The sequence below is a fragment of the Onychostruthus taczanowskii genome, unplaced genomic scaffold (assembly GCF_017590055.1).
Source record: "Onychostruthus taczanowskii isolate IOZ18803 unplaced genomic scaffold, ASM1759005v1 scaffold1, whole genome shotgun sequence".
In the NCBI taxonomy this organism is placed as follows: Eukaryota; Metazoa; Chordata; class Aves; order Passeriformes; family Passeridae; genus Onychostruthus; species Onychostruthus taczanowskii.
In genome coordinates, this window is record NW_024496525.1 from 34,593,822 (window position 1) to 34,616,230 (window position 22,409).

The window sequence follows — 22,409 nt, forward strand, 5'->3', positions numbered from 1 at the left end:
TTGCCCTCCACCATCCAATTACCGGGAGAAAAATTCCCCTGTACCTCGGCGCAGCGCTCAGCAGGAGCATATTTTAAACCACACCACTCTAAGGAAAGCCCTGAAGATGCCAGACCTGGGAGGAAAACAGAAATGTTTGACAAATCGGGTGTGCTTCACACCTCAAACTTGTTTTGTGTCAGCATTCCCAAATGACCTGCTCCTGATTTGCATTTGTTTAAATGAAAGGAAAACCAGGTATTTTCCAGGAACAGCAGCAGTGGCACCCAGGAAAGTGCTGCTCCAGCAGCAGCTCCTGGTGTGCTAAAGATGTCAAACTTTAAGCCGTGGAGTGCAGGTGACCTCAATGTGCCTTGCTGGACCAAGGCTCAAGCACAGGAAGGAGCAGGTGTTGCAAGCAGAATGAAAAAATAAATAAATTGATTTTTCCACAGTGGAATGATGTCCTCTGGAAGAAGCACTGCTGCTTGTGCCAACCAGGGCAGGAGCGTTCGGCACAGCGGGATGTGCTCTGCAGAGCGTGCTCCTGCTCCGGACAAACACTGATTTTCCATGTCTTAGTTCCTTCTACGATCCTTTTCTGCCTGCAGCAGCATGCAAAATTGGCAGAGGCAGAAGCAGTAGGTCGAGAAATTCCTTCCAGGATTTTACTGTCCAGAGCTTTAAAAAATACTGTCCTAGTCAAGAAACGGCTGGAGGGAGGAGGGCGGCTGGGTCAGGAACAGGCAAGGCGTGCGCTGGAACTCGGGTGTGGCTGCTCACGGCACTGCCTCACCTGCTCCTCTGGGGCTCCGGCGCGGCAGAGCCTGCTCCCTGAATACGTGCAGAAAAGAGGTTTCCAGCCCTAAATCCGCCTCCTGTTGCCTCGCACGGAGAGAGGGGGGAATCCTCCAAGAGATATCTTGATGCCTTCAGGCAAGGCTAGTGGCATGTAACACGTTACGTTGCACTTTGCCTTTATCTTTTGCGGGCAACGCGCGGCCGCCTTCCAGTGTGCCACACAAGCATTCCCGAGTGTTTTCCCTCAAACCCAACCGCTGGGGGGGAAAAAACCCCCCAAAATAAAAAAAACCCCACAACCCAAAGAACAACCACAATCAAAACAAATATATAGATATAGATGCAAAACCAGGGGCTTGGCGTGAGTTTCGCTCAGGGCAGAACTTCGCAGGGGACCAGAGAAGGGTGGGGGGGGCGCCGCCGCCGCTGCCGCCGCGCACCCCCGGCCCCCGAGCCCGGCGCTGCAGGATGCCGGGGGGCAAGAGAGGGCTGGTGGCACCGCAGAACACCTTCCTGGAGAACATCGTCCGGCGCTCCAGCGGTGAGAGAGTCCCCCGTCATGCATGCATCCATCCGCCCGTCCATCCATCCATCTCTCCCCGTTGTCGACTGCGCGGTGTGTCCCCCGCATCCTCCCCATCCCGTGGCGTCCTCCCCCACCCCCGGGCGTCCTTCCCTATCTCTTGCCGTGCCCCCCATCCCCGGGCGTGCCCCCCCATCCCCGGGCGTCCCCCGGCCCGGCGGGGCGGGCGCGCAGGCGCAGGGGGGGCGGGCGCGGCGCTGGGCATCCATCCGCCCGTCCATCCATCCATCTCTCCCCGTTGTCGCGCTGGTGGGTCCGTGCCAAAGCGGTGCCTTCAAGGAACGGGATCCGCTGGTCCCCTCCGGAGCATCCCCTCGCGGTCCTTGCCCTGTCTCCCCGCACTTCTTACATCGCAATCGCTTCTGCCAGTTCGAACCTTCTTCTCTTTTACGAGACAATAAATTCTCATCTCTGTGCTCATCGGGTCTTTTTTTTTTTTTTCCCCGCTTTTTCTTGTTCTGTAGTTTTGTAATAATTAGGACTTGCAACTATTTCTATTCAGGGGGTTCAAAGTTTTTTTGCAATTCTGTGGCACTTTAAAGTCTGTGGCGAAGGTGCCGGGAAAGCGGTGAGGGAGTGACTGTGGTTTGGATGATGGCAATCCTGTGGCTGAGCAAATGGCTAAAGAACTGTCTGCACTTGGTCATTTACGGCTCCTCTGTTAGGTGAATATTTACAGGGCTAGTTCAGGACTGTGGCGTCCAGTTGTTCCTTGCTGTTGGAGTTAATTTCACCCTTTCTAGTGCAAAGCACTGATCAGGAGCACCGTACACAGCTCCATTAAAGTTACGATGTGTTTACTGTCTCTTTGGGTGTGCTGGTGTAGAGGCTGCTTTTTTCATTTTTTAATCTAGTTTTTGCACTGGCACAGAACTGCTGAGACATAGGAGTGTTTGCACAAATGTAGGAGAGCTCGGATTTGGGTTTTGCTAGAAGATAACTCCTTGGTCAGCCCAAGTTTAGGGTGAAACTGCCATGGGGAAGCATCCCTGTGCCAGTGTACACCTGGAGACAGGAGTGGGAGAAGTGAGCAGAGCAGAGCATTGAAAAGAGTTGCTACATTTAGTATTAATCAAGACACCAGTGGTTTGTGAAATTATGTTGAAAAATGTTCCTTTCCACCTTTCCGTATTGCACACTGCTGGATGCACCCCACAGTCACACCAGCATGGTCTGGTGTGCTGGCTTGGAGTGGATTTTGACAGCAGGTAGTGAACTGGTGATTCGTGGATTTTCCTCATGAGCAGGAGTGGGATGAGGAGTTGGAATTTGTTTTAAAATGTTGTGTGTTAAAATGCCAGCTTTGTATTAAGCTGTTTTTGGGGGGCTTCCTCCCTGTCGTGTTGCCTCTATCAGTTTTGAGGTCGGCAGCTGACTCCCCTTCAAGCCCTGTAGCTGCCCTATCTCCAAGAGCTGCTTTCCCACAATAGTGTATTTATTTCCCAGAATATTAAATGCAGGCTTAATTAATAGGCATTTATATAGCACTTTCCCTCTGACAATTTCAAAGTGTTGGGTGGAATTTAATTACACTTCACAGCTCCTTGTGGAAGAGGATATACAGAGGTTTTCTCTACCTGTTCATCAAACTGTGGCGTGAATGGGGGCTTGGGGCATCACAGCTGATTTCCCTAGGTCATGCAGCATGTCAGTAGTAGGGCTGGGAGCACGGTTTGGGAATGCCATGGTTTTGTATCGTGCTCTAATTAAATCCCACATCCTCCCTGGTGAAAGCTCAGTAAAGCTTTGAGACATCAAAAATTGGAAAAGCTCAGTAGGCTTTTGAACATTATGCTTTAAAAGCATGTATCCCCTCCTGTTTTTAACCTGGTTTGATTTAGGAGCATAAATCATGCTGATCTGGTCATTCATTCTGCTTTTTCTGTGCCACTGATGATGTCTAAGCATGGTGTTCGCTAGAGAGGTAAATATTCCCCGTTGGACACAAAGAGGAAAGTAGATTGGGAATTTGTATTTAACTCATGTAAGTTGTCAGTGTTGTGAGCTGAAACATGATTTAGTTCTTATTTTTGTCATCCAGGACATAGCCTTATTTATCCTTTATAGAAATAGTAATTTTCATTGGATTCAGTATTGTTTAATCCAAACTTAATGGTATAGAGTGGAGCAAATCTGGTTCAAGTATCTCCTGCCAGTGCTCAGAAGAAGACCAGGATTTGGTCTGCTGGCTCTCTGCTGGGTTTGTTTTTATACTTGGATTCACCAAATTCCAAGAGATTTTTCATTGACAATTTGAGGAATGGGATGAAAGAAAGACTGATGATTGTTTTTTAAAATACATCTTCAGCATTCTCCCCCAGAAAGCCTTTCTGTCACCATTCCTGGTTCAGGAGCATTCTCTTTTGAGATTTGTCACATTTATGCAATCCCATTGCACTTCCTGATCATAAATCTTTTCTTAACAACCAAGAGAAGGTTTGTAGGTACAAGTAATGACTTCTATTAGGCTACAGGTACTGCTGGAAAAATCAGGCAGGTATTTCAGCAGATAGGCTTTTCTTCTGGTGAAATAGAAGCAATGGCTTCAAAATGAAGTGTTGATGGAGACAAATTACTCAGAGTCACCAGAGATGGATCCTAATAACAAAATTTATAGACAAAATTGTAATAATTTTAAAATGTGGAAAGTCAGGACTGGGAGCGGGTGTAGCGGGAACATGGTGTGCAGGCTTGGTGTGATGTCCAGCCTTATGTTAAAAGCAATCATATATTAAATTTTCAGCATATTTGGGCACTTTCTCTTTAGGAATTTCGTGAACCCTTCCTTTTTACCTCATCTTTGGCTGCTCATCAGGTTAAAATTGTGGGAGAAGTGCTCACAGTGTGCAGCCAGGAGCAAAGCACCAAGGAGCTGAGCAGAAAGGAATGGAGTGGCTGTGACAGGGGTGGTCATGAAACGGTGACCATGGCTCTTTGCCCTCTGTGTGGGAGAGGGGGAGAGCTGGGCTGCCCTGTTGGATGCCCCTCTCCATGCCAGGGTGTTTGGGAAGGATGGAGCTGCTGCCGGAGCGATGGAGAGGTCCCACCGTGTTCCCCTGGGGGAACAGCGTCTCCTTTGGAGACAACTTTACACCTTGTAGCTTGTGAAGTGTTTTAGTCAGCCTTGAAGGTCGGTGTTTGGGCAGCATCACAGGCTGCAGGTCGTTCCCAAAGCATGGAGTGGTGCATGGCAGCCTCTGCTTTGCCTGGTCTTTGCCCTCACCACAGCTGAGCTCCACTTAAGGAGAGCCAGAGCCCACAGGGAGAGCAGGATCTGTCCTTAGGGCTGCTGTGCCTGCTGAAAGGGACAAGCACACCTGTCTTCAGGGTAATCTCAGTGCACTCTCTGCAACCTTTTTTTTTTTTTTTCCTTTCTTCTTTTAAAGCACGGTAAAAATACATTGAGGTTTATCTGAGGCTCACAAAGATTGATACGATCTCGCTACAGCCTTGGCTGTGCCCTAGATCTTAAGAGCACCAGTTGTTTTGCTGAGCTGAAAGGTGTTTTGTGAGAGCACTGGGCTAAATCACATTAAGGTGACTGCCTTTTACTGCCATTAGTATTTGGGATGTTTAATAAGGACCATCCTAAGGGCAATGTTCTCTCCCAAGATGTTCTCAGCAGGCTGTGCCTGTTATTACTGATATTGTCATTCACTTCTTCAGTGCATTCAGAGCTCTGACTGATACTGACCTGTGCTCAGCACTGTGGAAGTGCAGAGGGTATAGAATTGGGCAAGTCTCTAGATCAGGGCTGGGATTTATGAACCTGTCGCATGGGCAGAGTCATCCAGCGAGTTGAGCCATGCAAGTCTGTCTTGCCTTCACCAGTTCTATCAGCAGAAAAATTAAGTATATGTTAATGGCATAATTTGCTTTTATGGTAGAGCATGAATTTGTGGGAAGGGTGAGTCTGGGACTTGGCAGCAATCTGCAATAAAGAATGCTAACAGTTTGGAAGAGGGGATGAATTTAGTGAAAAACTGTATATAATCTTATCTATATGATAAGAGTCATCATTATTGGATATTGTTTCTGTTGCAATAACTCTTAGAAGCTTCCTCATGAAAGTGGGTCTTTCACAAATACATTTTGACACTGGGATGAAATCTTTGCTCTCTAAGGCTTCCATGGGAAATTCAGCATGGGTTTTAATGAAGCTAGCATTTTATTCCTGGCCTTGTTCAGCTTTATGCTATGTTCCTAAAAAGCAATTCCTTCACAGAGACCTTTATGCCTTGCTGGCTCCCTGTGACTGGGTGGAAGGATCAGCCCTGTTCATAGGTAATTTTTGTCAAGGCAGGTTACCTGGAAAGGAGAGGGAAACAAGTGTCATATCTGTAGCAGTAAGACACCTTTTTAATTTTTATTCACTGGTATTACTGATGAAATAAATGTCTCTTTTCTCTTCTGTTCTTACTAGCTGTGTAGGGTTCCTGTCTTCCAGGCAGGGATGTGGGATATCATGCATGTGGGCTTCTCTCCCCTATATTAAAACAAGCTGCATTTTCATCTGGCACCAATTAAATTACACATGTTGCACAGAGAAAGTTCTTTAAAGCAAAGTACTTCAAGTTTAGTGGATGTCTATCACTTGGGATCCTCAGAGAAAAATGCTGAGCTCAGCAGTTCCCTAAATCCCTGCATAAAATCAGGATGCACCGTGGGGTGAAAGTTTCCATCCTCCAATTCAGCTCAGAAGTTAATGAAGGGATTACCAAGGTGCTCGTGTCGCTGGGGTTTTCTTTGGCATTCGAAGGCACAGGGTTCCTTCTGCAGTTTGTGTGACTGCAGGGAGCTTGCTGACACGTAAATCAATGCAGAGTGGATTTTTACACTGACAAGCATTACTAGATGACATATGTGAGGGGTTTGCAATTGCAGACACCCTGTTTTCCTTGCTTTTCAAGTGGGCTCGCTGAGCACAGACAGATTAAGCATCTCTATTTGCTGCTGCTGAAATTGGGGGAGTTCTGCATGGTCTAAAGTGTTTATTTTTACATTAAAAAATAGTTATGGAAGCTCTGTGCTATTTTATTAATTTAGAAACTTAAAGAATGCCATGTTATTAGTGAAAGGAAAAGCTGGATTTTCTTGAGATATGATCAGCTGTTTTGTGGTCTCATTTCTAATTGATGCCCTTCCTTCCTTCCTTCCTTCCTTCCTTCCTTCCTTCCTTCCTTCCTTCCTTCCTTCCTTCCTTCCTTCCTTCCTTCCTTCCTTCCTTCCTTCCTTCCTTCCTTCCTTCCCCCCTTCCCCCCTTCCTCCCTCCCTCCCTTCTCCCCTTCTTATTTTTGTAATTTTTTTCTTATTTTTCTAATTTTTTTTCTTTCCTTCTGTGCTTGGTGGAGTGGTGGGAGAGGTTTCCATCCTCTCTTTTTGGGGAAGTTTGGGAGCTGCTGAGCACTTGCCACAAGAGGTCACTGTAAGAGTTGCTGCATTCCCAGGTTAATGTTGAAACCTGAGAGAAGGAAAATAATTAAATTGATTATTTTTTTTGAGGAAACATTCAGGTTTTCTGTTGCAGTTGGAAGGAGTATACAAGCAAAGAATAATCTCAGGAAGTGGAAATACATTTAATTAGCCAGTTTTATAGGTGTGTTTTATAGGCTGTCTGGTGGTGAACTGGGATTTTAAGTTATTCCCTTGGATATATGAAGGAAATGGGATTTTCTGATTTGATAACATTAAATAATAGAAGATTTTGGAGTTGGTACTCTAATAATCTGCTTTTCAGATAACAAAAAAAAAAAAGGACAATACTTGTTTAATCAGCACACTCAGGAGACTGGCTGTTGTAACTGCTGGGTATCCCAAGTGGCCAGGTTCTGACTCCGCACCCTGGAGGGGTCCTGGGATCAGTCCTGTTGAAAGCTTTGCTCCAGCCACTGGCACAGAGAGCAGAGCACAGGGGGTGCAGTCGATTTTCTGCCCAAAGAGGTGTTTTTTTTCGAGAAGCAGCCAGGCTCTGTGGAACAGCAGCCAGGACTCACTGCGGGCTCAGTGTTTGCAAGAGGAGCCCCGTGTCTGAAGAGCTCCTGCTACCACAATTTTCTCCTCTGGGAATGTGAAGGCAGCACTTCATTTGTATAAAGCTGGAAGTCTGGATTGTGCTTCTCCCTCAGGGTGCCTGTGTGCCTTGAGTGAGAGCTACAGCGTGCTCCTGTTTGAGTTTAGTCTCAGTACATCTATGTTGTGTTCTGCGTAATTTTAATTATAGAGAGCAGATTCAGCCGTGGCATTTAGATGATAACTGGGATAGGTGAGGGTTAGTTTAATTCTAGGATAAATGGATGTGTGGGGGAGAAACTGTGATCAGAATTGTATGAAATGTCATTTTCCAGGTGATTCATAGAGATGCTCTCATGTCCTTATTGCCTCAGAGCTCTTCCTGTGGTCAGTGATGTGCCACAGTAAAGGCAGGGGCTGTTTGTGGACTTCCACATTCCAGATGATTGCAGTTAATTTTTGACTTTCGAGGAGGTAAATTTCAGGCAGGTTCTAATTTTTCTTCTTGAGCTCGCTTGCTAAATTGCTGAAAGCTGCTGTGTTCCCAGCTGAGTGGCTTACATGTGGATTTAATATTTCAGCCAGTGATGGATTATTCATCTTCTGTTTTATTTGAAGAGCACGTTTTTAAGGCAGGAAGTGGATAATTTCAGCATAGTCAGTGTGATCACACCTTGCTCTGGGTTTAGCCCTCGCTGCATCTTCATAATATGAGTATTAAATAAAGACAACACTGGCACAGAAAGGTGACGTAAAGAGTCGGTCCTTTGAGAGTTTTGTTTTTTTGTTTTTTTGTTTTTCAGGCAAGCAACACTTAATGTACTGGGTAAATTGGATGACACTGATGTTTTGCATGCTTTAAAGACACTGGGGAAATTACAGCTTTGTTAGAAAACAGCACTGTGGTTTTACAGACAGCAGTACAAAGTGCTGGTGGAGGTTGTGCTTCAAGAACAGAGGTTTGTCTGCAGCCAGCCCCAGAGCTGGAGGGATGTTGGTGCCTGTTGAGGCAGATTTCAGAGGGCTGTGCTCTCCAGGAGGGCTTAGGATCTTCCCCTGTATTCCCTGGGGATGCAGCACATCTGGAGCACGTGGTTGGAGACACCACAGACAACACCGGAGATTGTCAGGGCCAGGACTCACTCAGAAAAGCTAAGAAAATTCAAAAGGAGACCTTTTTTATTACACCCCTCCTGAGTACACCCTTTCCAAGATGCTCTAAACAACTCTGCAGCAATTTGCTGACCCGGTGTAGTTTTGAGGAGAATCAACTGACAGCTGTTGAAGTGGAGCTTTCATATTAGCAAAAAAAGGGCAAATTCCAGCTTTTTCCCAGCCCCCATGAGGTCTGAGCTGCCTTTGCTGTGCAGTGGGAGGGTGGTAGTTCTGAAGGACAGCTCTGTGTAAAGTTGATAGAGGTAGGAATTTGTTCCTACGTGAAAACGCTGCTGTTTTTTTGTTATTATAATCATTATTGTTGTTTGTGTTCTGCTGCTACTTTATTTTCTTTAGAACATCTTTTCAGTGGTGACCTTTTTAAAGAAGGTCTGTTGCCAGTTTCCTTGAGAAGAGAGTGAATTCTCAAAAATGGTGATTTAAACAATTTTGGTTGCAAGTGGTACCCAAGCATTCTTGAGGAAAGATGATTAGAGACAACGTTTCTCACTTGGTTAAGCATATCTCCTGGAATGATTTAGCTGTTCTTGCTCTCCTGTCATTACATAACAAGAATTTTACACTGCTTTAGGCATTTTGTTAGTTAAAAAAATTGCTCGCACACTGTGGTCTTTTTATTTTGTTTTAATAACAAACACAAGGCTCAGCACTGTGTTGAGTGCTAGCTACTGCAAGATAGAGTAAGATTAAAAGCTTGCTGCTCTTCAGCATAGGCTGCCTTTATACAAAAGAGCCTTTTTACAAAATAAAAGCGTGGCAACAGCAAATGCAGTGCCTTTTAAAAAATTGTTTTCCTCAATTGTGTTTTCCAACCTGAAGTTTTGCTGACTGTATGCCTCTAATGCCCTGTTTCCTTGCCATCAGCATTACACCTTGCAAATAGGAGAGGTATGTTAGTTAATAAAAAGCCTGCTGCCTTCCTGAGAGGAATCTGGCAACTCTGAGGCAGACGAGTGCACTGGCAGACCCTGCTTTCCTGACAGACAGACAGACACTGGTGCTCAGAGGTGTCCAGTCAAGGAGCACGCACAACCTACAGAGTTGTGATTTGGGCTCCCCACATGCATCAGAAAGGGGAATGGGTGGAGAAGATGGTTGGTGGAGGCAATGACATCAAGCCAAGCTTAGAAATAATAAAAATTGACATCAAGACAAGCTTAAAAATAATAAAAATTGACCTTTTATCTGTAAGAAAATGGGAACTGGACGTGCACTTTCAGTGCATCAGAGAAATCCAAGAAGGATGAACACATCACCAGAGATTTTGGGGTAATCATCGAGTGAGTTTTGAAATTAGTTGCATGTAAGTGTTTTCAGAGTTTGAGATACCACACCATGGTCATCTGGATCCCAGTTTCCTGGAGTTTCTCCATGTGCTGGATCAGACCAGGGTCTGTCAGAGTTATTGTCCTGATTTCAGCAGTCACCAGTGTCTTGCTGACCAGTGGGGAAGTCTTCAGCTTCTGTAGAAAAATACTTGAGAGATTGGGAGCTTCACAGAGAGAGATTTTCCTTTCTGGGCCACGGCAGGGATATTGCACAAGTTTTGGTTTACAGCACCTTACAGCTGATGTCAGCTGTATTTATGCCCTGCCATTCATAGCTTTGGCTGTCCTTGGCTATCCCTGTTGTGATCTTTCTGTGAAGTTGTGACACAATTAAAGTAAATTCATGTGTTCTGGTGTAGGTGTAGTGGCTGGATTCAGTGATCCCAGTTATAAGTAACTAAACTCTCTTTAAGAGAATACCTCCAACAGAACATATTCTCTCAAAAGAATTGCTTGCAGAATATAGTTCTTGTCTATTGGGTCTGACAGGAATATGGCTATGGAGATCCCAGTGCTGGTGCCATGCCCATCACCCTGCCATTTCCAGACCTTTTGTTGGCTCCTTTTCTTTTTCTTCTGAAGAGGGTCTAAAACACCCCTTTTACCTGTCAAAGACTTGGGCAGGGAAGGAGAGGTTGCCTCTCCCATGAAGGGAATCTGAACACCTCCGCTTTCGGCTGCCCTGTGGCAACTGGAGATAGAGATAAAATGAGTTTTTTTTCCAGCCCTTGTCTCTTACACCTGATTCAGGCAGCCAGCTGGAAATTGGACAGAGTGGAATTTGCCATAGACTTGTGGAAATCATAATCAGAGACACAACTGTGATGATTTCTTAGCCAGGAAATCATGAATCTGAACTGTGGGAATATAAAGGTCAGGCATGCAGGATTTAGTCCAGAAGTGGCTGTGGATCCATCCTCATTGGAGGGAACTGCAGAAATGGACTTTCAATGAATAGTTAGTGGTGATAACATAATTTTATAAAATTGTGGTCAAAACCAGAGAGGTTCTCTCAAAATGTCCTGTCATCCAGTAAAAATCCAATCCAGTTTGGATTTTTACATCTGGGTATGCACTGGCTCATGTAGAATTAAATCTGAATGGAGTTATGATTTGTAACTGTAGAAATAGGGAAGAATTAATTGTGCCTTAATTGAAGAAAATAATAACTTGTGATAAAATATAAGGTAGGTTAAATACAGAGGGTTCTGTGAATACTGAGATTCGGGTACCCAATAAAACCAAAGGGTCAGATACTGACCTGTTCTTCCTTCAGTTTTATCAAGTTATCAGTGAGCAGCAGCATTAATGAAACATGGATTCCCGTGGCTTTGTGCCTGCACTTGGATTTATTGGTCTCTAACAAGAGGCAAAGATTGATTCAAGATTTTCCTTTGATTGGAATTGCACACACACACACACACACAGACAGATATTGGTAGTGGACCTGGCAGTGCTGAGTTTGCAGTTGGACTCAATCATCTTGGAGGTCTTTTCAAACCTAAAAGATTCTATGATTCATATTCCTGTGCTGAGAATGGGTGAATGAGCTTTGCTTGATTAGGAGACAAGGGTAAAAAAAAGAAGTCAGTTAAGTAAAGGAAAATTTGAGGGGGCAAAAGAAAACACCGTCTAAAATCTGGTCAAGTTTCTAATATGAATATTATGGATCTGATCTAACCTTAAAAATTAAAAATACTAGTGTCTACCAAGATGTTTCTAGTGTCTTTTTAACCTCAATTTTATGGGCTTTAAAAGAAAAACAAACCCACAACAATTTTTCAATATCTTGGCTTTACATTTTGTCCTCTTCCAAGTTTGTTGTGGATTTGATCAGTTTGGGAATGCCTTATCAAATATTTTGAGACCCTCAGGTGCAGAGAAGTATAAAATTCATGGAAGACAACCATTAAATGCTATTTGTCTGGCTGCACCACGTATCTTCTGCTGTGTGCTCTGTGTCCTGAAAGAGTGATGTGGTGGGAATACCCAACTGAGCTCATGTCTGAGGCTGGGGAGGCTTTGCAGGAGGGTTATCTGCTTTTGGACTCTGGCCCTCTGGGGAGCTCAGGGATGTGCAGAGCATCCCTGAGTGCATCATCACCAGGCTGTGCCCTTTGTGTCGAGGTGTGTGAGCAGAATTTTGGCCAGAGATGGTTCTATAAAGGCAATCGTTCCAAATTTAACTTGTAGCCTTGGGTTGTGTCCCTGTGGGGTGGGAAATTTAGAATTGCTGATGCTCCCAGCATCTCCAGCTTCTGGAGTGTGGTGGTGATGGGGTGGCAGCCATGAGGACAGCCTGGGTTTGGGGGGTTGGGGGTGTCTCCCCTTTTCCAAACTGGAGGTGCTGCCTAATGACAAAAGAAAAAACCTTGCACCAGTGTTAACTTGGTAAGAGAAAAAGCAACTCTTTAATGAAAGCTGCAAAATACGGTGCACAAATACGTCTCTGTGCACACGTGAAAAAGGATTTTCACAGTTTTTTAAAGGTTAATTAATTAGTGTATCTAGCCAGTACATCCAATAGGAAATCAGTTTCCCCAGTAACCCACCCTTGGGTCAGCCCTTTGGAGTTGCTCCCGGGGCTTCTTTGCCCTATTTTCTTGTTATGTCTTTTAAGTTCTGGTGGAAAACAAAATGTCCTGATGAGAAATTCTCTCCTTAAGATTAAACAGCATTTCAAGAATGTGATAGAAAAGGTGTAGCTTATTATGAGAAAGGGCAGGAAAAGTACTAGAAGGTATTCACATACTAAAAATCTACAAGGCTTCAGATATATGAAAATATATAAAAACTTTAAAAATCTTTAGGCATCAGTGAAGATGCAGGTGTAGGGGGAATGGAGCCAGCACAGTGGGATGAGCTCCAGCAAACCCTTTGTTCCCAGGGGTTTGAGCTGGTGGAATCCAGGGATATTTTATGTAATGCTCAGGCTTTATTCTGTGTCTCCTTTTTGTAACGAGGGCATCTTCCTGTGGGCAGGAAAGCAAATTTTTAAAATTGGCATTTGGGCTTAAAGACTATTTGTGATGGATCAGAATAAATGCCTTGAGCGTAAAAGTGTTAGATTTCACAAAATCTAAACTTCTCTTTCTCCCATTCATTGGCTTTAAAATATTTTAAAATCTGCTTTTCTGTAGAAAATCCAATAATCTCCAGACTATTTTTTTCAAAATTCATGCTTATAAAGAAAAAAAAAGATAGAAATACTATTTTTTAAATACATGTTCCATATCCAATAGAATAATATTTGCAGAATGTACAAGCCAGTCACAGTTGTAAACACTCTGAGTAGGACATGTGTAGCTCATGCAAACTCAGTGTCACTTTTATGTTTAAATCAGTATGCACACCTGAGTAAATGTCTGTTGTTGTCATAACCATTCTTTGGCTATTATGAGGAAAATTGGTAAAAATGTCCTTTTTTCCCCCCCCAAGAACTGCTGAAAGGAACATTTCCTGTAATTTTTATGCAGCGATGATTGTTAATAGTTACATTTTAATAGTTTTTTAGCACCAGTGAATGGGACCATATAGTTCCATAGCTGTAGTCAAAATGAAATTGAAAACTAACAATAAAAATAACGAAAACACTGAAGATTACCATGGGCTACAATTTTAAAACATCTGCTTTCCCCAGTATCACCTGGCACTCTGTCCCTCTTCCCAGGGGTGCTGGCTGTGTCCTGCAAAACAGACTCAAGCCTGCCAGGAAGAAAAAATTCCTTCTCTCAAGAACAAGAGTCATTATCAGCTCTGGGCATGCATACAATTTAGCATTTCAAACTCAGTTTGCATGTTAATTTAATGTTGCTTTCAAGATATGTATCACATTAAAATAAAACATGCTGTCTTGCCCAGATGTGGTGAATAAATGAGTGCTTTCTAAATTGTTAAAGCATTGGAGCTTATATTGGTGTTTTGTGGTGTAGGAAGCTACTTCTATTACCAGGATTATAATTATTATTACTATTATTATTATTATACAGTTATTCTGTTTGATCACAAATTCTTCTCAGATGCCCACTTGGATTTCACTCTGAAATGCTGAGGTAGAAATTACTGTCACAAATAACTCTGCATCTGCTGTGTAACACAAGGAGGATTTCCTTGTACTTTGCCACTGACAGCAGCCCTTTCTCCCTTTTGCTCTTTGTCCTTTCAGAATCCAGTTTTTTGTTGGGAAACGCCCAGATTGTGGACTGGCCCGTAGTTTACAGTAATGACGGATTTTGTAAACTCTCTGGATACCACCGAGCTGACGTCATGCAGAAGAGCAGCACTTGCAGGTATGCCCATTGCCTTTTCTGCTGCCACTTGGTGCACTTGGAAACTTTCAATCTGCTGGGAAGAATGGTGAGGTTTTGGGAGAAAGGATTGAGGTAAGAAAGGCATTGTTCTGCGGATGTCGAAGTCTTAAAACGGGCTTTAAATGAAACTGATACAGAATTTATACAGCTCACAGCTTACACAGAACATGGTAAAGCACCTTGAAATTTATCCTGCCTAGTATTGAGGAGAATGTACTCTAGCTAATGATCCACTAAAGAGAGTGGGGTTTTAGGTTATATAGTTCAAAGACACTTTTGCTAGATGGTTCTGAGTTCTGCTGTTACGTGCCAGGAGGCAGTGGGCTCTTCTGCAGCCCACGCTGGCCCCTATTATTAATCATACACAGAGCCCAGTAATGCAGAAAGTGCATCTTTATTCCCAAGAGAGTGATTAGGTTGCTGATATATTTACTCTAAGCATTGCAGCTTTATGGCTTTCTTCGTTTATGGGTGGTCTTTCAGGAGCCAGCGGCTGTGATTTGTGGCTGGATGTGCATTTGAGCTGTGCCTGCTGCCTCCTTTAGAAAGAGATGCTTTTGGGGAAGGACTGGCTCCCTGATGTGTGTGTGAGCAAAGCAAACAAGGGACAGGGGCAAGAAGAGGTGGCTGAGATACAAGTTTGTGTAGGTTTCCCTTTTCTGCCTTCAGGGACTGACCAATTCCAGGCACTGGGGACAGAGGATGGAATATCTGGAAGTGTTCAAGGCCAGGCTGGACAGAGCTTGGAGTGACCTGGTCTGGTAGAAGGTGTCCCTGCCCATGGCAGGGACTTTGGGTCTTTCAGGTGCCTTTCAACCTGAACCATTCTGTGATGATTCTGTGATCAGCAGTGATAATTTCTGGGAGATGATGCTGCCGTACACTGGTGATCAGCTGATGCTGGCAGGGGCAGGGTGGGCAGGGAGCCTGTCCCTGGATGGCAGTCACTGCTTCCTCCAGAAAGCAACACGTGCTGGTCTGTGGTCACGGCTCTCGCCTGCAGGGAAGAGGAGGAAGCAAGATCTGGGTTTTCTCTGTGCAGCTAAATATCCTCTCAGGGGCAAGAGGCAGGAGATGGGCATGTTGAAATAAAATACTCATTCACACGGTAGCAACAGAGTCAATACACTCTGTGGGGCTGAAGGAAACAGCCTGATCACAGCTGCTCTGGAGATACAGACACACTTTCCCCTTTGCTCTCTGCCATCCTCTGTATTGAATTGTCTGTGTTTGCTGTGAGCCAGTGCTTTTATAGCCTGTGCACATTAAAATCACAAATACAGAATGGGATTGTAGGAAACTGTTGAGGAAGGGAAGGTTTAGCAACACCTGTCTGATAATGATGCACATGTGCTTCAAATATTGAGGGGACCAAAAGGTTTGTTCCATCTGAGTGCTTATTGTGAACTTGATAATCTCCTGTTACCATTTATAAGGGTCCTGTTTTGAGCACGTTCAAACAGGTCATTGAGGTGAATCGTACAAATCAAGGAGGAATTACTGTGGAAAATGGAATTGGTAGCAAAGATTGCTTTTTTCTTTCATCTTCATTCTAGACACCCACCTCTGGATTTTGAGGGGAGCCCTCGCTAAACTCAAGGCATGACCAACACTGTTGTGTCTCTTGGACAGGCTGGATGGGGCTTTGAGCAAACTGATCTGGTGGAAAGTGTCCCTGCCCATGGCAGGGGTTGGAACAAGATGATCTGTAAGGTCCCTTCCAACCCAAACTATTCAGGGATTCTATGAGTTACATGAGCAGAGAGATGTTTCTAATTTGTTAGGAGACATTCCAGACCTGTAAGAGCTGCACAGATTTCAGATTAAGTGAGAGCTGGACAGATTTTCAGCGTAGGTAACATGGTACATGCAGCCTTCCAGAGCAGGTGGAGCTGCTCTTTTGTGAGAGATACAGAGATGATTGGTATTAAAGGCCAATGGTGCCTGCTTAGACTACTCAGCAGAATGTTATGGGAGGTTTTTTTTATATCTGGGGCTATTATTTACAGTATTTTCTGAGTCAGGATCCCAGTCCAGTTTTGCTATGTTATGCCCAGATTATGTTATATTATATATAAAATTTGCTTTATAAGCAGGGTTTGTTTGACTGCTATAAGACAAGTGCTTTGGGCTAAGAGTGCTGTGGTGCCACTTTCTAATGGCAGGTTTTTGAAGAGTCTGCTTTTCAATGCCAAAAAATCCAACCAAATTAAATATACAGATACAAACAATGTATATCTAGCCCTTGATCCAAGTTGTTTTTATTACTGATCACGAGTGTGATAAAGGACAATTTATAAATGTTGCAATGTTTGGTCAATTGGCCTTAGGCTATAAGTGTTTCAAAAGCATCTTTCAGCCATACTTTTCTCCTGGTAGTCCAGCAGAATTCACTACATTCTCTTTCCCATCCCATCCCTACACTGGGACTGCTCATATGCCGTTTAGGTGTGGCACTCATGGACATGGTTTAGTGATGGACGTGGCAGTGTTGGATTAGCAGGTGGATTTGATGATCTTAAAGGTCTTTCCCAACCTAAATAATTCTGTGGTTCTGTGATTTTAAGTCTTGGGTGGTCTTGGCTGATACAGATCACAGGGAGGGGTAGATCAGCTGAAGGCACTGGAGGTGTGAGTGATTTTTGTTCCAGCTCAGGCAATGAGTTAGTCCTGTGACAGGCTGGTAATTCCTTTGAATTTGTACTCCTCTCATCTTTTTAATCAGCAACAGTATGCTCACTGGCAGGAAAATCACTTAGAAATCCCTCACTATGAGTGCCAGTCTCCTTAGTTTCACAGGCACTATACAAAAAGCACATTGTACATACAAGTCAGGCTATATTGGGTGATGGGAGTTGATACATGTTCTTTCTGAGCTCTCATGGCACTCAAAATTGCATGTGTAGCTTGGGCTGATATATAGAATAATTGGTATTAGTGAGTGCTAAAATGCATAGCATTTTTAGGTGGAAGAACTTTTCATCTGCTGTGCCAGGTGAAAATGAGGTGACAGTCCAGGAAGAACAGGGCTTATGTGTGACTGAGACACCTCTAACCTCCAAAAAAAAGCCCTGCTGGAGGTGTATCAGTAGGTCAGCCAGCATCCAGGAAAGTCATTGATTTTGTGCCCAGTTGTCCCCAGACGTGACCATGTGTATCTTCAGGAACACTTTGAAAGAATAAACAGTTGTAAAACACTGAAATGCAGTTTAATGTTTCAAGTTATATCAGTGTTTTCTAAATGCTGCTGCTTTATCAACTGAACTCTGTGATTTCATCATACCTTTGGAAGAGCAGGTATCCTTTAATGGACCTACCCTGGCATTTGGCACTTGGCATTCACCCCAGCTTTGCTCTGCTTGCCTTTCCTTGCACATGAGATTTTCACAGCCGCTGTTCCCACTGGAACACTTGGTCAGCATCTCTGCCCTGCCTTGTTTTGATTTACTGCCCTGACAAGTAGGATTAAAAACCAGTCTGCAAGGGAAATCCTGGCTCTGGTGAACCTAATGGCAAAATTCCCACTGTGCTCAAAGAAATGGGATTATTAATGGTGGGTACAGCTGGACTTGAAGAAGATTTGGTGCTGGGATGGCACCTCTGTGGCCTGAGTTTTGTGTGCCCTTGCAGTGCCAAAGCTGTGCAAAGAAGCCCCACTGAGGATGCCTGTGGGACCCACAGAGCTGCACCTGAGGAATGGTGTTTGCTCTTCACCCTGCAGAGTTTTGAAGCTATTGATGTGTCTCTGTATTTGCTGTTCCTCCTGGGCAGATGTTTGTCTCTTGTAATTGTTGCCCTGACTGCTTTTGGATGAAGAGAGCTGTAAGTTTGTGTAGGGCTGGATGCCTTCTGTGCTTCACTTCTCCTCTTTGCTGGATAATTCCTCTCAAAGAGCTGCTACTGCCCTGCAAACCCAGACCTGCTCTGATGCTGCTGCTCTGCATCCTGGCAAAGGACAGAGCAGCACAGTGAAACTTCAGACGGGGCTTTTCCGTGCCAAGAGATGCTTTAACGGGAAGGTGGGAGCCCAGGCATCCTAAATGACAACTGGTCTCTTTTGGAGGTGGAGAAAATATCTAAGATTGTGCCTCTCTCTGTGTACTTCAACAAGTCTTGCTTCTCTTTGATAAGTGTGTTTTCTGTGTAGTAAGATTCCCAGTAGCAGAGTGGTTTTGATATTTCTGTCTTGTACAGTTTGCACTCAAGGCATTTGACAAGCACAAAATGACAAAAAAAAAGAAAAGGCAGAAAAAGACAGAGTGATTGACTAAAGAAGTAGGAGTCCCTCCATGTGTACAAAACAGGACAGACTAAATTAAATTAAACTTGTGATAAGCAAAAATCTTATATAACTTGTGCAGTGAAAGGCTCTGAGGTTCCTTTGGTGCTGTTAAAAATTGCCTTCTGAAAAATGTTTTTATTGTTCCAGAAGCCTTTAAAATGCCTCTTTATGTGTGAATATAATATGAGATTTGAGCATTACAGGTTTACTGCAACAATACGCTGCTTGTAATTTAAAACATAAAGTTGATTGATCATGTTCTGCAGCACTAACTGGTATCGTCCACTTCTCATCAAGTAGGATTTGTCATTTTAACACTAATTAATAATGACTTTCTGTATTATAAATCATGTAAAATCAAGCACTCAACAACTTCTTGCTATTTTTTCCTTCAGGACTGTGAGAAACATTGTTTTAAGTCTCAAGAAAACAAAAAAAAAAGAGATGCAACAGAGCATTAAAAAAGGCATAGATGAAAAAAAAATTAAAATATCAAACTCTTTTTGTTGTCATCTCATATATAAATGTGTAAGAGGTTATCAGGTGAAATGGGGAAGGGCAGGTCATTTGAAAAGGAGCAGTAGGCTGTGTTCTGCACGTCCTCAAGACAGCTGTGCATGTTAATGATAATCAGGAATTACTGAAGCCTCGTGCCTGGGTGAAACAATTTCCTGCTGTCAGCTGCTCAGTGGCACCTCCCTTGCTGTCCCAAAGGTGACACTACCCCAACACTGCCACCTTCACCACAAAGCCATGTTCCCAAGTGCCACATTGTGTTTTCTGAACACTTCCAAGGTGGTGATCCCACAGCATTCCTGGGCAGCCTGCTCCAGTGCCTGAGCACCCTTTCAGTGATGGTTTTCCCAGTATCCAATCTAATCAATGCCTGTGTTACCAGTGAAGAGGCAGCTGTATTGACACTCAAATGTTGCAGCCTCTCTGATGCCTCCATCACCCAGACCAGTCAGGACCCTGTTGTGGGAGTTGCTCCATTGCTTCCCTGGCTGTCCGGAAAGGGAAAAGATTCATGGTCTGGCCTTCATTGAGTACTTTAATGCTTGCTGAGCCTCTAACCACTGTGTTGTTTTATTGTTTCTTTCAGAGCAGGAGACATAAAATAAATGTTTATTGAACCTTTGGAGGTCTGTGGATCAATAAGAGAAGCTGCACTGAAACCACAGAGGCACTGATAGCTTTTCCCTTTCTTATTCTCAGGGTTTTCTGTTGTAGGTTTCAGCTGAGGCTCAAACTGTTTGTGAACTAAGAGAATGGGGGGGGGGGGGGGGAAGTCTGATCAATTAAAAGTATATTATTCATCCAAGTGTCTGAAAGCTTTTATCTGATGTTCCATTTTCTTCCAGTCCTGTAACTGGGAATTTGCACAGAGCAGCCTTTACTTATTTTTAATCCAGGGGAGAATGACAATAAAAGCCTGGCTGTTTCCTTACAAAGGCTGTCAAAAGCAAGGTCAGGGGGTTGGGTTTGCTTACACCAGCTGGAGGTCTGACCTGGAAAAGAATGCAAAGATGAGATGCTTAGGTGGCAAGAAATAGCAGAGTTAAAATTACATTTTTATATTCTTAGCTCGGAGAGGGATGAGTCTCCAGAAGCTTTTTAGTATTTTCCATTGAACTATTAAAGAAATGCAGTATACAGTAAGGAAAATGAGGATGAATTTGGTTGTTTGATAGTAGTGCAGGCGTAGCTACACATTGCAGTCATTGCTCCTCACTGTTCCAATCCTACCTGTATTTGTATTGGTATTTAGTAAAAGAATTCTTATTGTCCCAGATGCATCTTGACAAGATTAGATTTGCAGCCATGGGTTCAGCCAACAACCTTTACCTGTAATAACTTACATCCTTCCTCCAGAAGGATTTTCAGGAGGATTGAACAAAATTTGGGAGATTTTAGAGGTTTTGTTCAGTTTTCTCTGTTTTGACAGGAATACTGCCATGGCCTGCAGCTGTGGTGATAATGGTTTCATAAGCTGACAGCTCTTTTTCTAACCTTATATCCTTAAAGATATACTCAGTAAAGCACTTAATGAAGCATTATGTTGGATTTATTTGCAGTAAGAAGGTGGTCATGGTTGCTCGCTATTTTATGTGTCCTTGTGACACTCTAAATATTTAAATGGCGTGTAAATCATAATTAAGCCTTGGTAAATGACAGTTCATAGCATCTTTAATGCTTTTGCTGCTTAAGGTGACTGTAACAATGTTGTTACTTGTCTAGAAAAAAAGAGAATTTTTTTCTTTTTTCAGTTTTATGTATGGTGAACTGACAGACAAGAAGACCATTGAAAAAGTCAGACAGACCTTCGACAACTATGAGTCAAACTGCTTTGAAATTCTCCTCTACAAGAAAAACAGTATGTATATATGTGTGTGTGTGGTGCTGGGAGTGAGTGATAAAGCATATTGAAAGCATGTAATAGACTGAAAGAAATTTTAATTTTCACATATGGGTAAATTTGGGGCAAGATTTGGAGAAGAAACAGGCATTTTGGTTGCCACAGCTCAGGAAGAGATCTCTCTTTTCAGGCCAAGCATTCAGATTGCCAAGAATAGTAGTTGTTCCCTGCTGTCTCGAGTCTGACTCCTTCTTTCAAAAATATATTTAGTTTTGAGGATTGTTTCCCTGAAGGGAAACTGACTGGGTTAAGTGAAAAGAAATGCTGAATGAAGTTCCCCCACATGCCTCAGGAAACTCCCCCATGTCTCCACAAGTGAGAAGCCAGGCCCTGGCTGTGGAGTGGCTGCTCCTGGCAGTGTCAGGATGTCTCCGTGGTGTGTAACCCAGCACGTACCAGCTCTGGGGACAGCACTAAGCCTGGCACACAGCCCAGGCATTAGTTAGAAAAGCAGGGACTTCCATGGCTCAATGAGATTCAGGGCCTGTGTTCCTTCTTGGTGGCATTGGGTTTGCAGGAGGTTGTCAGAACCAGAGATTTTCTTCATTTTGTCTTAGCCACGAGCCATTGCAGTCACATTTTCTGTCCTGGGCAGGACTGGCTTGTTGACCTCAGAGCACATTCTGAGCACAGCCCTTGCTGTTGTGTGGCCTCACGCTGGCCTTGTGCATGGTGGACAGATCTGCTGAGCTGGTGGTTGTGATTCCTGTTGTTGTCAGTGGAAATGAGCAGCCTCCTTCAGTAGCACGGGCCATCTTCCCAAGATAGAAGGCCAAAAGTCAGATTAAAGCTGGTTCCTCTACTCTGCACAGAATTAGTCCAGATGACTGGGTTGGTGGCCAAGAGCAGTCCAAGCAGTCCTGATGGAGATGTTCTCCTCAGTTTGGCCCTCAGTACAGGATGCAGGTGCTGTGGGGCTGGTGATCTTTCCCCCTGCTTCCCCTGCCTGGAGCTCAGAATCTGAGGCCATGCTTCCCCTGGGTGGGCTCTGATGCTGACAGGGGATTGCCAGAGCTTTTCCCTGCATGCTGTGGCTGAGGGAAGGGAATGTTGTGCCTCAGGAAGAGTTCCCTGTGCCTGACTGCCCCATTTCACTGCAAACCCACCTAAACCTTTCATGACATTGAAGGGAACATCCTGGACACCTCCTCTTATGCTTTACCTCTGTTTTCCCTTTTTAGACTCAATCTTCCTGTGTGGGCACTAAAATAGCAGGAAATGTCTGTAGAGTTCTCAGTTCTGCCTGCATCAAGGCATTTTAGCCAACATGTTAATTAAGGAGAGAAGCCAGAGCAGCTCGGAAGTCCAGCTGTTCCTGCTGGTGCTCAGGGGAGCCCTCCAAATGACCTCTTTTTGGTCCCTAAGCATATGGATGTGTCTGTTCCACAGATCTTCTGCTTCTCTTCCCGTTTCCTGTGCGTTCCAGGTCACCTGGATGCCCCCTGACCTCAGCGGAATCTCCTGGGATGGTCTCATGTTGGGTATCTTTGCCAGTGGTGGTGCCCAGCACTGCCATGCCCTGTGT

The 22,409-nt window shown here is 44.0% G+C and overlaps 1 protein-coding gene across 1 annotated transcript in view; it reads left to right on the forward strand.

Moving 5' to 3' along the window:
- Positions 1 to 1,248: 1,248 nt before the first annotated feature.
- KCNH5 (potassium voltage-gated channel subfamily H member 5) overlaps positions 1,249 to 22,409 on the forward strand; it is a 148,759-nt gene continuing 127,598 nt past the window's right edge. The window contains exons 1-3 of the mRNA XM_041398230.1: positions 1,249 to 1,321; positions 14,042 to 14,165; positions 20,736 to 20,842. Of these exons, the coding sequence (XP_041254164.1) occupies positions 1,249 to 1,321; positions 14,042 to 14,165; positions 20,736 to 20,842 (304 nt within the window). The remainder of the gene's footprint in view (positions 1,322 to 14,041; positions 14,166 to 20,735; positions 20,843 to 22,409) is intronic.